The following is a 16931-nucleotide window of genomic DNA, read 5'->3' on the forward strand; positions in this document are numbered from 1 at the left end:
CCTGCTCCTCAGTTGTGGCCACTGCTCCAGTTTTAGTATCATCTGCGAATTTGATCAGCTGGGTGTAGGTTTGCTTTTATTTAACTCTTGTTTCAGATCACAGCTTTATTATGAGTGTTTTACTGAACTCTGTTAATGGTGGAAGATAGGGGAAAATGCACTCCCTCTCTTGAATATCTATACCGGTACGTCTACATTTGTGGCAGTTTTGGGCTGGTGCCACACTTTTGTTCTGGGACAGGATATTTTGGGAGAGAACAGGCTCCACCCACTTTTCCTTCCAGGCCAGCTCATCATCTGGGTCTCAGGGAAAAAGAAATGCTGTTTCCTGGCTGCCAGGCTCATTGTCATCACTGCAAGTGGTAGCGGAGGAACAGCAGTCTTGGTGGCAAGGGCTGGGGCTTGGGAGAGCATTTTACCTTTGCCCCTGGAGCAGTCCTTAGATCTCAGCAGACAAGGGGAGGGCATCTGTTTGCGTGCTCACATGTGACTCTGGCCTAATGGCTGATTCTGGGCACAGCTTTCAGTATGTAAATGGTGGTGGTCCCTTTTCGTATGTTGAACCTGTCATCTTTCTCAGTTTTCTGAAGATGCTGCATCCCGTAGTGCACACACAGGAAGGAACTCCCCTTTGGCCATATAATTAGGTGAACGTCTGTGGCTCTGCTTAAGTTCAGCAAACATTTGTCTTTTGGTCAGGAGGAGGCACAATCCGAGCGCTTCCAGAGCTGAGCCACTGGCTCAGTCCAAAGGGTTAGAGATAAGAAAGAAGCCTTTGTCTTCCCTCCAGATAGGCTGGCATTCTTGCCACATTGCTTTAGCTAAGGAAGTCTTGACAAAGAATGTGATTGTGTACACACTGTATGACCAGAGCAGCTTTTCACTGTGGGCCATGTCTTTTTGGAGGGGAGGTAGGAAACCACTGCTGAGTTTAATACCTTGATCTTGCTGCTTGGAGCCCCTGGGGTCCCCCAGTTTATGTGATGTGCGCATAAGTAGGCTTGCAGTCTGGTCCTTCTGAGGCACTGTCAAAATTGTCCCAGTCGACAAGTCCCCATATTTCAGCATCCTGCCTTTTGCCGTTGTCTTTCCATAGACCTTTCTTTCTGATTCATGGAGGCAGAAGCGCTCGGTGGCTACTAGCCGTGCTGGCGGAGTGCTGCCTCCTTTCCTAGAGGCAGCATGTGCGCATGCACCAGTTCCTGGGCAGGTGCAGGTCTTGCACCATCCTGCTTGTGTGATCCTGTGGGCAGGATGCTGGACTAGATGGAACAGGGGTCTAATCCAGCATAGCTTTTCTTAGGTTCTCAGAACATGCCTGGGTTAAAACACCCCAACCACATCTGCATAAGAATAGTTTTGGGGCTACTTTTATCCCCCAATAAAAGGCCCCAAACAAAAGAATAAAAGAAGGCTAAGTGCATACCGTCTAGTCTCTGAACTAGCCTTGTTGTGAATTGACTAGAGGACTTTTACTATTGGGTGATATAAAAGCAAAAGATAAACTTGCAGCATACACAGTTTTAAACTGTTGCTATTAATCTGCTTTTATGCTGGTTAAAGTTTAAGGCCAAATCATTCTTATGCAGAGCGGAGCCAAATAGGTTAAACATCATTTTACAAATTTTATGGTTATGTGCAGCTTCAGGAAATATTAAATCAAAACTTCAAAGTCATTCTTATTCTGATTGAAATCTGGGGGAGGGGCATTCAGCCTTGCCTGAGGCACTTTTGCCTGGAGTACAATAATGCCCCCAAGTGTGACTATTGCTAGGTTTGTCTTAAGTGCAGGATGGATCCCTGCTGTATTGCTGTCTTTTAGAATTCTTTGCCAGTCAGAGGATTCAGGGACTGGAAAGAAAGCCCTATAGGGATAGATTGAAAGAAGTGGGTGTGTTTAGTCTTGAAAAGAGAAGGGTGAGGGGAAACACGATTCTGATTGCACTCTGCATGTATCTGGAATGCTCCCCCCAAGGAGATTTGCCTGGAGCCATCCTTATGTTCTTTCTGGCATCAGGCAAAGACCTACCTTTTAAAAAAAGTTTTAATATCTGACACCACAGAGCCTTATTTGTATTATTAATAGCTTTTTTTTTGTTTTTACTCTTGGTGAAAACTTTGAGCACCATCTGATGGAAAGATAGGCTACAAATAGAACAAATAAATAGGTTCATAATTAAGAGGATTTATATCCTCCTGGATCAGGTAACTGTAAAGTTTAAATGCAATACAAATACAAACAGAACAATTGACAGAAGCACACTATAAAGCAACAGCAGCAGGAAAAATTCCTGGCTAGCTAAAAGGATGCGTCAAGTACGGGATCTGAACTGGCGGAGAAAACCAAGAGGTCTATGCCTAGTACCAAAAAGAGATCCCAGCTGTTACCAAGTAAGGTGCCATAGGGTACACCCTGGTAATTTGGCTCTCCTGTTTTCACCAGTTAGATTTTCCCATGTTCGGGCCTGGATAGAATTGTGAGCAGGAGGGAATTTCACAGTCGTCTGTGCTTCCTCCTCTGCTTCCACCGTTCTTCTTTAACTTAAATGCAGAGTGCAAATACTGTCTAAACACCTGGGCAGAGACATGGCACACGTCCAATAGACCTGGGTGCACTCTGGCGTCAGTTCACAGTGACATTGATATGGAACATGTGGCCTCCAGCTCATTCAGTTTTGCGCTCTCCACCTCTGGCAGGACGCCTGGTATGCCAGGCCGTATTTAGCCACCTGACAATTCTCCAAGGAGAAGCACCCAGGCACCCTTGGATCCGTGAGCCGCATTGGCTGCCCAGTGCTCAGCCGAGGGGAGTGACAAGCGCTGACACAGGGCCCCTTTGATGACATGGCACTCGCTGCTGAAGGGCACAGGGTGCAGGAGTGGATCCAGTGGCAGCGTAATGATCCCTGCTGTAAGGACCTGGCCCAGAAACAGTCACAGGAAAGGGCTGGAGGGTGACCGAGAGCACACGAGGGAAGCATAGCTTTGGTCACTCCTCCTGCGATAGCTGGGCTAATACTCTCGAGCTACCTTGCAGGGTTGTTATAGCAAGTGCAGTGCACACTGGACAGTTGTGGTGATATTATGACCCAAAGGGCTGCAGCTAATCTGTTTTCTCTTAGTTTGTAGTCAGTAGCTTCAGTTTCAGGGTTGTCATGTGCCCTTGTAATACTGCAACTGATTGTTTTTAAGACAGTTGGAAATGATAACGTGTGCTTTAATTTGAATCATGATGTAGGATAACCAAGTTTAACTACTCTAACCTGGTTTATGAAAGGATTTGAAATATAACTTACAGAACTGTTATAGCTGATGTGGTTTTGGCTAATGGTATAACAATGCTGCTTGTCAGCCACCTTTACTAGCTGGACGCAAAATTCTTTTTTTTGGAGCTTGAATGGTAGAAACGAAGGCTATTCATGTGTAAATAAGGAAACTGGTATCATTTGAAGAGGAACAGCCTTCACTGAAAGTCTGGCCGCGCTTGTTCTCCATGAGCCACGTGTCTTTGACTCTGTACCTTCTGAGTCATTTTTGAGCAAACAGTTGCTTGGCCAGTTAAGAGTGAGCAGAACCTCAAAGGTCAGCACCTCCGAGTCTCTGAAATTAAGTTGCATCAAGATGTTTGGGGTAGATTTTGACGTTTGCATGCTGGGGCTTGCAGAATCCCATGGTGATGACCAGAAACTCACTGACTGTATAATGCACAAGAACTGGCTATCTGACAGTCATGTGTTTCTATGTCGCTCTTCTGGGACTGCGATGGACCCCGTTCAGTGGAGAATTTTGCTTGGGACAGGGCTTTTGGTGGGGGGAGCATTCGCCTGCTTGCGCAATTAATGTCGGTGCCAAAACCGTGGCACAGTTGCTTGCATTCTTGGACCTCCATGTCTAAGTGCAGTTACCTCAGGAATACTGCTTAACCAGTAAATTGCATCCAGAAGGAATAGGGTTTAAGTGCACTGGGACCTCCATGTTTGCTGTGGGGGTGCAGGGCAGGAAGGCTCTTACAAGGGAAGGTCAGTGGAGGGGAAACAGGCTCCCAGAAATTCCCTCCCCTTGGCTTCTTCTTACCTCCCTCTCTGCCCTGTAAGGCTGTAGTCCTGGTTTCAGAGCCTTGCTGGGGAAGCACCCGAAGGGAAGTGCCCCCAGCCCGGCCCTGCATTAGCATCACGAGGACCGTACTGGGGTTGCAAGCCTGATTCTCCTCAGAACACGCCGTTTTCAGGCTTGAAGGGGCACCCGCTCATTCCTGGGTTGGCCTCAAAGCCAGCGGGCAGCTGATGCAACTTCCTCAGAACCATTGGCATGTGGCCTTGCCTTTCTTGTGCCTGTTGGGGGCAAGGGAGCTTTCTTCACTAGTCTGTATGTTTGTGCTCCCAAGAAGTCCAGTTGAGTTGGATAAGCGGGTATAGGATTGCAGCCTCGGTCCCAGAATATACACAGATTAACATGTGCAGAACAGAATTGCGTTGACATCTCTACAAAAAGAGTCTGGAGGATACGGAAAACATTTGGCCATTTTAATGATTTTAGCTATGCTTTTAGCATTTCAACCCTATTTATTTATAATAATTGTTTAATGTGTTTAGCTGTGGAGCAGCAGACAAAGTGGCAGACCAAACCAAGTCACTGTAGCAGTAAAATAAGAGAAGACAGAATTGAATGAGCAGAGAGGAATGACAGTATAAGGCTGTGCAAGAGTCACAAAATACCCTACCTGCGAGTGGCGCCTCCCTGCCTCTTGAGTGTCTCCCAGTAAACACTCTTGCACAATCTGTCTTTAAGGACTTTATGTACTTGTCAGGACAGGAAGTGTATATTTAGTATCTGGCACCAGTTTATTCAACAGCAAGCACAAATGTTTGTGCCCTGTTGATCTTTTGACCTGTAAACTTGTGAGCTGCTGGTTTAAAATTATTTGTTGGAAGGGCATAAAGTGGAGAAAGCAATGTGCCCAGGAGATTTGAGAAGCAGGCATATTGTTCCCTGGCACTAGGGAAGTCCTCTAGTTGGCCGAGTTTGGAAGCCACAAGCAAGGAAACCTACTGGAAGGAAGGAAGGAAGGAAGGAAGGAAGGAAGGAAGGAAGGAAGGAAGGCGGAGCTCATTTCTTCCCCCTCCCTATCGTGCCTTATAAAGGGGTCTGCAGGAATTCTGCTGCTTTCTGTATCTCCCTGAGCCCGAAGGATAGCAGGCACAAAGGAGCCAGTGCAGTTGGCCACAGGCTTCTGAGACCTGGCTCCAGAAGCAAGATCTGAGAGAAGCAGTCTGTGTCCTACCTCCTGCGCCAGACGGTTGTGTCCTTCCGAAGGGGCTTGGAGCCCCCTGGAGACTAGGTAGCTAAATGTGTTAAAATGTGGACCCTTTTGTTTCCTGCAGTTTCTCTCAATAGTAAAAATAGTGATTTTATGAGTAATTTGGACCGTTTTGTCTTGCTAATAAAAAATTGTTTAGATAAATCTTAGTTTATTTACCTCAATTCTTAACCACCTTCAAGACAGTTATTCTCTTGAGATGGTTTCTGGTATAATAAAAAGCATGAAGTAGTTTGAGGGTTCCTTTTCTAATGGGTTTTGTGGCCTTGGAAACATTCTCTGGTGTTATTTTTCCAAGTCCTAAACAGGTTTATTTATTCAGGGTGATCAGTTAGACTGTGCAGAAAAATGAAATAAAGTGTGGTGCTTTCAGCCTTTGTATGTAGTAAGTTAAGTGGATCATAAACCCGTTCAGTTATTTTGCTATTGCTATTGCTACTGCTGCAGAAGCAGAGCTGAAATGCATGGAGAAGCTGCTTCTCTCTCAGGAGTGACTCAGCCGCCACTCACCCGCCCTGCTCAGATGCTGTGCCGGGCAGAGCTGGCAGGCAGCCTGGTGGCGTGGATTGCCGTGTGCGTTATAGGCCCTCCCTGCTGATTCTCTCAGCCTTTCCTTCCTCACTGCCTCCTGTTAAAGAAGCACGCTGTACATGCTGGGGCTTCCAGGAAAGCCAGCTCTGTTTCTGGACAGTGGGACGCCCTTAAGAGAAGAGCACTCCTCCCGGAGTCTGACTAGCTGGAGCACGAGGCAGAAGGGGTGATTTCGGTTTGCTGCTCTCTTGAAGGATGGGGATGGTCTGAGCCTGTGAGCTGAAGCTGTGTCCTGGAGGGCCGGGGGTCGTCAGAAGTGCCCTCCTGGACTGTTTTGGAGGTCGTTTTGGCCTGCAGCACTCTTCTTCCTCCTCCTCTGGAGAAACACAGAGCCAAAGGTATTTAGTCCCTTGGGTAGAACAGCCTTCCTGCTGAGACGTATCAGAAGTTTCGATTGTTACATGCCTCTGGTTTTGAGATGGAAAGGGTCAGGTTCAGAAATGTTGGTCTGTGATGAAGTCTAGAGTTACACTGTAATGGTAGCTTGAATCCAGCAAGAGTTATAACTTCTGACATCTGTTCTGAGTAATGTGGCTGCCGCCTCCTCCCTCCATTGTTATTGTTATTGTTATGCTGTATTTCTGTCTTACCTTTCTTCCTCTTGCAAGGAACCCAAACCTGCTTGCAAGGCTCTCCTCTCCATTGTATGCTCACAACAACCCTGTGAAGTAGGTTGGGCTGAGAGCCTGGCTGGCCCAGAAGTCACGCAGCAAGTGTCATGGCTAACTGGGAATGCAGACTGGATCTCCCAAGTCTCACTCCAGCATTCTTAGCCACTGTACCACATGGGCTTTAGTTTTGATCCAGTGTGTCCACCGTGATGTATCACGTGCTGACTTTGAGCTGGGAGAGAACTGCCTGTCTTGGCTGGTGGTTGACAGAAGACCTAAATGCCCTGGCAGGGAGTGTGCAAGGACAGGAGTTGCAAAAGCTCTTTCTTCCCATCAAGAAATCCATTAATTGGCTTGCCTCTTAAGAAACATGAAGTGGGCAGAAGGTAAACTGCTTTCCACAATGTTTCCTGGAGAGTCGTGTGTCCAGAATTAAACATGTACATCCTGCCTCCCAATGACATATATAGTTCCTCAATGTCATTTTGGTAAATGGGTAGAGGGCTGGGGGGTACCTATAGTTGGGGTTTATTAAAAGCATTTTCCACGGTTTTTATGTGGGAATTTCAGTTTATGATCAAGTTTATGATGGATGAAGACCTTGGCACGTTGGCCTTTCCCGTAGTCACGGCAATGTCAGGCCACATGCCTCTGTGGGTGGCTGCTCTCCTGGGCCTCAGGCAAAGAAGGGGCCTTCCCAGAACCTGTTGCCTGATCCTTCTAACTGTCTGTCCTAACTTGGCTGCCCCTGATATGTTATTCATTTGGGTATTTCTGACCCGTCCAATTACTACACGTCCCTGGACGGCTTACAATAACCTTTCAATAAGTACAACACAGTAAAATCACCGTACATGGCAACACTCTTCTGCCCCAGGCAGCATGGGCAAGGAGAGCTGTCCAAAAGCACCTGCAAGGTGTCCCTTTGCTAACTGGCAGTGCCTGGAGTTCAGCTGGTCGTTTTTGGCATGCAGAATATCTGCCCTTGCGCCTCACTGCTTGCATACTGTTTCAACATTTTTACAAGATGTAGTTGAAAAAAGTCTGTCCTAGATGGATTCTGTGAACAAAGGAGTGCCATCACCTGTTAGAGCTATACAACGCTCAAAATCTCACTAAGAAGTTGTCACAGTCTTTGTGATGAATGCTACCCCGATGATCATGTGAGTTCTCCAGCAGACAGGCAGATCCTTGGTTTCAGTCCATATTGTTCGGTGAGACTCAGAATATGAAGTCTCTGGTAAACTGCTCATGAGAGGCCCTGTGGGGCTACAGGAAAATCCCGAAGGAAAATCCTAACACCAATTCTTGCTAGAGGGAGGAACTGAGTTAGTGCTTTGAGGAGCTGTTGGTCTAACTTTCACACACATCAGATGATGCGGTAGTCTACATTTTCACTGCACCACTTTAGTCTGCAGGTAGGGACAGATCAATTTTCCATTCTGGGTTCTTAGTTTCTCATTTTTCCAAACTTATGGCTGGTTCATGCTTGACTTTAAGAAGTAAAAAAGTTTGCATGTGCATTTTTGTGAGCATTTTTTCAAAGATATTCATTATTCTATGCAATTTTGCCTAATATACACATTTTTGTGAGAATTTTCTGTTAACACATGTTCATTTATATCTACATTTGGGTGTGCGCATTCCCCAAAATATGCATGAATAGGAGAAAGTTCCGAGAAGTGTGAATACTGAAGAACAACTTGAGTTTTGTTTTGTGTATTAGTTGGTGTATTATATTTGTGTAAAGCATTTCCTGCATAAAGAAGAAGAGCATATTGGTGCTAACGGCTTTAACTTAGACTTCTTCCTGGTATGCCAGATTTCTGTACGCAGGGATATGTTTTAGGAGTACAAGGCGGTCATGTCATGCCAGGTGAGTCTCCCTCTGCCATTCTGAAGCACTATGCTCCAGAAATACACCTTTTTACTGCCTAGTCTGTTGCTCAGGAGAACTATCAGGCCTTTGCTGTAGGCCTCAGAATCCACGTTTGGATAATCAGAATCTCTTCAGTCCTGAATATCAATACCCAGATTTACAACGATTTTCTGTAATTAATATTAGTCCCATATTTTTGTGTTGATAGTGAAAAAGAGGTGTGGCCAAGCAGAGGCTCTTGCCAAGTATTTTGCATCTAAACAAAAGAATGGCCTTTTTCTTGGATCACACCGGTAAGATGGAGCCAGATGCTAGGCTAATCCAAGCCAGCATCCCACACTCGCAGAAGTTTACAGGGCCCTTTCATGACATTGCCCCCCTCCAGGGAGTCTCCTGAGTTTTCCAGCCACCATTGTGGCTTTTTTTTTTTCAGAGCCAGGAATTCAGAATCCAGGAATTTTCCTGGATGCCACAGTGATTCTCTGCAGAAGCAGTGTTTTTCTCTGCAGTCTGCTCTGTTCCACAGCGCCACCTTGTGTGGGGTAATGGAGCACAGAGGAGCAATCAGAAAGGCAGAAAAAGGCCTCTTGCAAGGGATGCTCTAAACCAGGGGTCATAGAAGCACAGAAACAGGGTGAGCCAGAAGGGGTCTCCAGCCCATCTAGTCTGACCCCCGGCTCCAGCCGGCTCCGCTCACGACATGCCCACCGTGTGCACGTCCAGCCTGTCCTTAGACTACTGCCCACCATGCCCATTTATCCATGCTGCCTCAGAGGTTTTGGACCCACTTGGAGAAAACGATCTCTGAGCGAGTCCAAAAGCTCTGAGTCGGGACAGACGTACTCAGTGGGGAGATGGCGGCGATCGCGGCCGTACTCATGCAGGGAAGACGGGTGTGATCGCGGTCGTGCTCGGGGGGGTGAGATGGCCGTGATCGCACCTGTCTTCCCCCCACATCACGATTGTGCCTGTCTTCCCCCCCACCCAGCACGATCGTAGGCATTGTAGCTAAGTCCCCTGAATATGGACATGCTCTTCCCCACTTCATCTTGGGCTTCTGCTGCAGCCCGAGCAAGCAAAGCAATTTTTTAAAATTTTTTTTAAAAAATAATTTTAATTAATTTTAATTTTAATTAATTTTAATTAATTTTAATTTTAATTAATTTTTAATGTGCAGTGTGCATAGGAATTCATTCATATTTTTTCAAACTATAGTGCAGCCCCCACAACAGTCTGAGGGACAGTGAACTGGCCCCCTGTTTAGAAAGTTTGAGGACCCCTGCTCTAAACGTTCCTCAAAGAAAGTGGAAGAAGCAGCCTTGATAAATCACCAGTTTAAATGCCTCTTGCATAGCAGCCCTATGTCAGTTTAAAAATGTGGTACCCAAAGTAGAGGCTAGGGGATCTAGGAGATTTCTCTTTCTGTCTTTCAGTACTCCTGTCCTCTCAGATAGCGATCCAGGGATCACAATTACTCTCAGGAAGGGAGAAATAACTAATTGAACTGCATCCCTTCTTTCAAAGTTCATGACATACAACCTAGTGCTGCCAACTCAGTATTTAAATTCTGGCTCTAGCATTCTGTGACAAAGTTGGAACCCTTGGGCAAAATGTCAGAAGAAATTTCAATAAGAAAATAGAAATGTGGAGTTTGCACTTCATTGCACAAAATGCAAGAAAATAAAATGTTTTGTTTTGCCAGGCAAAACAAAACATTATCTTTGAATGTATACTGTTTCCTAACCCCAGGGAAATTGCTTGGGGCTTCCAGTTCAGGTCACTGTGCAGGCACATGCACAAGTTCTGTGCTTGGGTGATTGCACACAGTTAAGGGACTTTCTGGAACTGCAGCCTCTCAGGATAATTTACCTGCTGCCCCACGGCATGCACACCTGTGATGGAGGGAGACTCTTCTCCTCCCTTTCTTCCAAAAGAGAGACCTGAGAATAAAATCCCTGTTTCGCTGAGGAATGCCAGGAAGATGAGACTACTTACTGTTTGGGACATAATATAGCAGAGTGATAAAGAGTAGGAAGGCAAAGAGCCTGAGGTCTTAGAGATGCACCTACCTCTGCAGTGCCTGTCTGCTGCAAGCTGGCTGCATCCCTCAAGGCAAGCCCACCTTCCTTGCAGTGTTGGGGTGTGTGTGTGTGTGTGTGTGTTTGGGATCTTTCTGGCCCATCCAGTCATTTTCGTCTCTGGATGGCTCACAGCAAAATGTGAGTGTATGCTTGCACGCCTGCCTGGCTTCTCAACAGGTTTCTTCCGTGGGAGAACAACTTCCGAAGGCTTCCTTGTGGTTGCTTGCTGCAGGAATGCTTGCTTGTCACAAACATCCCCAGCACACCCTTTCCTTTGAAAGGAATAATACTGATGATGAAAGGGCCAGAATTTCGAGCCATTCCACAATCAGGAAAGGAGTACAACTTGCTGACCGCGCTTCCATCATTGCTTTGTTAAACGACTCTGGAGAAGGCCCCTCGTGTAGCTGCAAGCAGCCCTTGAAGGAAAGCAGCCTGCGCTCCTGGAAGCGGGGCAGTGGTGCTATTTGCTCCCTGGCATATCTGCAAGCAGGTGTAGCAAGAGCTTGGAAACCATTATTGGTTTCCATTACATTAACCATTACTGAAATTACTGACTGGAAGATCTACTTCCTCTTTTGTCAATGTCCCTTCCTGTCTGTTAGGAGACAGAGCAGAGACTTAGGAAGACATTGGGCAGGATGTCCCCAGTGATCCTCCAGTTGTGGCTATGGGAGCAGTTGCCCTCTTGGAAAGGAGTCTGTGTCCTTGCCTCAGCCTAGATCACCGCCAGCGCATGCCTTGGGGCTTAGATGTCTGCGAAGAGAAAGGACTTGGACTTCAGGGAGCCCTTGCTCTGGATTTGTTGGCGGGCACTTTTGCATAGAAAAGCTCCATATAGGTTTCTCTCTCCCTCTCCCCCCCCTCCTGCATGTATGTATGTATGTATAGGCCGCTGAATAACCTGACAGGGCTCTCTGTTTGAGAGCCTTTTAGTGATGCAGGCAGGAACATGTCCTGTTCATTCTTCAGTGTGACATCAAAAGAGCTTTCTTTACCAGACTGAAAACCCTGGTCCCACTTCTTCGCTTAAATTTGAAGATAATAGAGGTAATTCTCTGCAGGAGCTACCCTGGCCCCCAGCTTCTCTGCTGAAGTCTGCCTGGCCACTCTCTGGACCTGCGTGTAGCCGATGGTCCTGGGCAGGCTCTGGACCTACAGCTGATAACACCTCAAGTTGTGCCTTCTGAGGGTGACTGACACATGGTGCATAATGCCACTCTGTGGTGCAGAGGAGAAGGTGCAGGAGAAGCGGTGGGCAAATCTTGGAGCAAGGAAATGCCATTCAAAAAGCAGGCTATCTCACCCATGCACCTGCGCTCTGGCAAAGGCGCACACTGGCCAGGAGGGAAAGGAGCCGTGCCAGGGAGGACACTGACTTGGTTTTGCCTGGAGCGTGTTTGGAGCACAGGGCCAGGAAAGCAGGCATGTAAGCATTGCTCCATCCACGAATCCTCATTTCATGATGAATAACCTTTGGACTATAATGTATCTTAAAGAGAAAACTATCTTTAGATACATTTTTCCTTAAAAAGCATTTTATTTAAAAAAGTCAGTTTTAATTAAAAATCTGACATAAATAAAAAATCCAATTTAAATTTAAAAATCCTGTTTGTAATCATTGATTTTTATCCACGCTGCATTCAAGTGCATAAAAGGCAATGATGATGTCTTTCAGAGTGGAGTCTCCAGCATATTGCAGTTTTTTAAAATATGAAGATGCCACAGAGACTGATTTTTACATGATGGTTTAGGACTGGGGGAAGCTTCACTAGGAATCAGCTTGTGTAAACCCCATTGAAATAAGTTCATTGGGGTAAGGCCTGTTTACTCCGCTGTGCAGGAGAGGCTGGCAACACTGGCTTTGTTCAGAAGGAGCTATCTGTGGTTGCAGTGCTGACGATATTAGTAACATAGACATAGAAACATAGTGAGTCAGAAGGGACCTCCTGGGCCATCTAGTCTGACCCCCGGCTCCAGCCGGCTCCATTCATGATAGGCCTACCATATGCATGTCTAGCCTATTCTTGAACATCCCCACCGATGGGGCTTCAACCACCTCCCGTGGAAGCCCATTCCATACCCTCAGGGTCCTAACTGTGAGGAAATAATTCCTGGCATCCAAATCAAACCTTGGTTCCCTGAGCTTGGCTCCATTGGAACACATCTAGCTCTCCTCTGCAGGGGAAAACAAGTCTTGACCCACCTCCACATGACACCCCCTCACATACCTGTATGTCGCCAACAGATCCCCTCTGAGTCTCCTCCAGGTTGAAGAGACCCAGTTCCCTCAGTCTCGCCTCATACCCTATCCCCTGCGAACTGATCACCAACCTTCTGGCCCTGTGCTGCACTGACTCTAACCTGGCTATATCCTTTCTGTAATGAGGGGCCCAAAACTGAGCACAATACTCCAGTTGCGGGTGCACCAGAGTCGTATACAGTGGTAGTAATAGCTCTCTTAATCTAGAAGCCACACTTCTAGCTATGCAACCAAGGGTGGCGTTCTCCCTCTTGACCACTGCATCACACTGCTGACTCATGTTTAGCCTGCAGTCGACCAGCACCCCGAGTTCCCTTTCACAAGTGCTGCTCTCCAGCCACTTGCCCCCTAACCTGTACTTGTGACACCCATTCCTATGCCCCAAGTGCAAGACCTTGCACTTATCCGCATTGAATTCCATCCTGTTGTCTCCTGCCCACTTCCATAGTCTGTCTAGATCCTTTTGGATCTGGAGTACCTGCTCTCAGTTGTGGCCACTGCCCCCGTTTTAGTATTGTCTGCGAATTTGACCAGCAGCCTGGTCACCCTCTCTTCCAGGTTGTTGATGAAAAGAAAAGAGGTCATGGTGGATAAAATATTGAGGTAGAGGTCATTTTCACTGAAATCGGTGGGGTGTATTCAAGTATATGCAGAACTTGAATTTCTGTAATGGAATTTGTGGCAACTGGAAAACTCAGCTGCCTTTTTGGAAACAAATGTTGTAGGGTTCTCTAGACCTGGTTGCTGCGTTCCATCCTTCAGCTCCAAAATATGCAGGTGGTCCAATATTACATCATACGGGGAGTTTTGGGAGACCACTAGTAAAAGCAGCAGTTTTGTCAAATAGAGTTAGCTTTACATCTGTGTCTTCATTCTCCTTAGCTAGTGCTGCCATTCACGTTCTGTCAACAGAAGGATTCAAAGGCTTTGAGATGCAATCTTTGTTAAACAAAAATAATTTGCACCTTTGAATATCTGTGGGTCTTGGATATCTATCATTAGAAATCTATCATTTCTGCTGTTTCTGCCGATTTTGCTTGGCCTGATTAATTACATTTCTGGAAAATGCTTGCAGAGAGGACTCCTGTGCATTTCTGGCTGTACAGGGATGCAGGGGCTGTGGGCAGGCTTCCATGGGTGGGCATTCTTGTTGCCTGTGCTGGAGAATGGGCCCCCTCCTTTCTGACAGCCTCGTGTGCGTTGAGCTGGGCTGCGTGGGAAGGAAAAGGTTTCTGGCTGGCCTCATGAGTGCTGCATGCCACCCAGAAGGGATGGGGCCGTAGCCACTGCAGTGCAGAGTCAGAGCTGGGAATCCCCTCCCCCCTCCCAGCCGTGCTTCGCTTCAGCTTGGGAGAGATGTGCACAGCGGAGAGGCGGCACTTCGGGCGGTCGTGCATCAGAGCCCGGCAGCTCTGGCACCTTCAGAGGACGGCGCTTTTGATGGCAGCCCCCGGCTGAAGCCGTGACTCGCAGAGTGGGCCTTGTGTGTGGGAAGCACTTGCTTTGTCTCTGCAGAAGATGTAGAACAGTGACACAATGCCTGTTTGTTTGCAATAGCCAAGACCATCCTAAGAGGGCAAGAGACAGGGGCAAGTCGGAGGAGAAACAAGTCGGCGGGGAAACCGAGAGCGGTGACGACGCATCTTTCCTCTTTTGCTGGAGTGAGTGAGGGAAAGAGAGGCAGACCAGAAGGGACTGAGACCTGCAGCCGACAATGTGTCAGTCGAGTGCCCTGCGGGGACCAGAGCTGCACTCAGGGAAATGGTGAGATGCTGCACCCCTTTCTCTAACCCTCCTCCCTCTTGCTGTAACCTCCGCAAAGTTAAAGTTCATGTCCGGAGGCTGCGTTCGGGGAACAGTGGCAGTGGCGGCAGCTGTGCTGGGGAGCAGCACCCTCAGCTGGAGAACCCGGGCCCCCCCGGGGGCACCTCAAACAGGAGCTCTCGTTTCAGGTACTGTCTGGCGTGCACTTTGCTTTGCAAGAAGGTGCTGGAGGGAGGGGGCAGACAGAGTGGCAGCTGTTCTACAAAGCCTTTGTTTGGCCTAATTCCTTTAAAGCTCTTTAAACACTTGATTGACAAATGTGGGGGAGCCACTTTGTAGCCCCAGTTCCTTTTCTGCTCAGGCCCTCTTGTTTCAAGAAGGAAACATAGTCTGGGGCATAGAATGGGAATCCCTTGGAAACAAGGCCATACAGGGGCATGCAAGGGGCTTTTTACACCTAGCTGGAAGGCTGCATCTCTGCAGGGATTGGCCCAAGATTGTCTGCAGTGAAAAGGGGGAGATGGAGGAGTAAGGCAAGAGCAGCACCTGCCTTCTGGGCCCTTCTTGGGCCCAGCAAGCAAGAAGAGGATGAGCACCAGGCAGGAGATTCCTGCAACAACCTGTTCTACGGAACAGGAAACTGTGAAATGTGACTGCTCCTTGGGGGTTGAGCGTTGTTTGCATTTTCGGGAGCTGGTTGGGCGCCTCAAAGCAGTCCTGCTCGCCTTGGATCCTTTTGGTCCAGATAGCAGCAGTTGTAGCCACTTTCCAAAAGTTCCCTTGCCCTTTGCTTGGAAGCAGCTCTTTCGCTTGGGTGAGATCACATGAGGGAAAGGAAATTTTTGGGCTCAAAGGAGTTGAAGTGCCCACAGTCAAGTGGTAGCTCTGCTTCCAACAGTAATTTAAGCTACAGAAGTAGAGAAGAAAACTGCCTGCCCAGAGAGAACCAAGACAGACCAGCTGGATTTTTTTTTCTAGTGGCAATTTGATTTTCTTTTGTTTGGATGTGTATGAGAGTAATCTGGCCTCGGTCCATTTGCTTTGGTACTTAGTTGCAGGTATATTCAGCTCTCTGAGTTGTAAGGATGGCTCAGGAGATGATGCTCTTTTCCTGGCTCCAAGAAGAGTTGCTGCCCGCATCTGCCATTTATTTCCTGACCACCAGTAGAGGTCTTCTTTTATAGATTTCCAGCTGAGAGCACGTGGCTGCACAGCCCCGTCACTCACGGCTGTTGCAGAGCCACCCCAGTCCCACGCGAGATGCACTGCAGCCCTGGCAGCTCCTGCTGCATCCCATCCCTGGGATCTGCTGTGGAGGGTTCCTGGCCTTGGGGTCGAAACAGGGTGCTGCACGCCCCGGCATCGGTGCTCCCGCATGTCCCCTGCAGCCGCCGGGGACTTATGGGCTGCAAGGACCCACGGGAGTGCCGGTGCTCAAAGGAGGATGAGGCCATGCCAACTCACCCTGCAGCCTTCTCGGCGGAAGCATCATGCATCTTCAGTTGTCAAGACTTTGTCCTGTGAAGGCGATGTCCTGCGTTGCCTTCCATGCCAGATCCGTTTTTCCTGCAGACAATCTTCAGGGCTTCCTGAGGTGCATTTTGAAGGGGTTTCCACTGTCTTTCCCAGTCAGTACTTGCTTGCTGCCATGTGGATTGTGAAGACCGTGGAGCCACTGCCAGAAGTGCAGTGTGGGCCGTTTGCCCCCCGCGCCCCTTCAGGGCTCCTGTCTGTGTCAGAGCAGGGCTGCTCGCCTTGCTCTCAGTTCATGCTTGCTTCTGATGCGAGCTGGCCGTTTATTCTGGGGAAAGTGCCGGGGAGGAGAGCGATCCAGTGTCTGCCGGTGGCTTCTGAGAGCCAGGGATGCTGGAACTCTTTGTCGGCTGACCATCTTGTGTGTGTGATTCTGCAGGTTGCAGTTTCCCCAGCTGGCCCTGAGGAGGAGGTTGGGCCAGCTGAGCTGTATGTCTAGGCCTGCTCTGAAACTCCGTTCTTGGCCTCTGACTATCCTCTATTACCTTCTGCCTTTTGGTGCTCTCAAACCCTTGGCCAGAGTGAGATGGCGGCCTGTGAGCAGGGTAAGTGTTTTTGAGTTTGTGCTGTGCTTTGTGGCACCTGGCTGTGAAGGAGGAGGGTTGCTGTCAGGCAGGGCTAAGATGGCAGAGGGGGACCTGGTGCCTGTCCCGTCTGCTGCAAAGCCGCTATGGTTGGGGAGGACTTCCTTTTAACAGAGACCTTCCTGCGCTAGCGTGACAGCCAGCACCTCAGGAGTGGAACGAGCATAGATTGGGCTGCTAGGGCCAGGGAAATTCCAGGTGCCTCGCTTGCAGTGAGAAGAGGGGTGCTTTGTTCTCATGTCGTTCGTGGCTACTTGGAATTCAGCTGCCGAGAGGCACCTTGACATTTGCAAAGCCCTGAACTGTGC

General features: G+C 48.2%; 1 protein-coding gene across 3 annotated transcripts in view; it reads left to right on the top strand.

Annotated features, from left to right (window-relative positions):
* Nucleotides 1–16931, top strand: part of PISD (phosphatidylserine decarboxylase) — a 61368-nt gene that overhangs the window by 26409 nt on the left and 18028 nt on the right. The window contains exons 1-3 of one of the 3 annotated variants that reach the window (XM_044444418.1): nucleotides 5366–6246; nucleotides 14300–14506; nucleotides 16419–16584. The exons of 1 other annotated variant lie outside the window; for it this stretch is intronic. In XM_044444418.1, coding sequence (XP_044300353.1) covers nucleotides 14457–14506; nucleotides 16419–16584 — 216 coding nt within the window. In that variant the 5' untranslated portion in view covers nucleotides 5366–6246; nucleotides 14300–14456. Of the gene's footprint in view, nucleotides 1–5365; nucleotides 6247–14299; nucleotides 14695–16418; nucleotides 16585–16931 lie in introns of those variants that run through there. One more of the 3 variants, XM_044444415.1, reaches the window with a different exon arrangement.

Source organism: Varanus komodoensis, unplaced genomic scaffold (assembly GCF_004798865.1).
Source record: "Varanus komodoensis strain SLA01 unplaced genomic scaffold, ASM479886v1 scaffold44_3, whole genome shotgun sequence".
Lineage (NCBI taxonomy): Eukaryota > Metazoa > Chordata > Lepidosauria > Squamata > Varanidae > Varanus > Varanus komodoensis.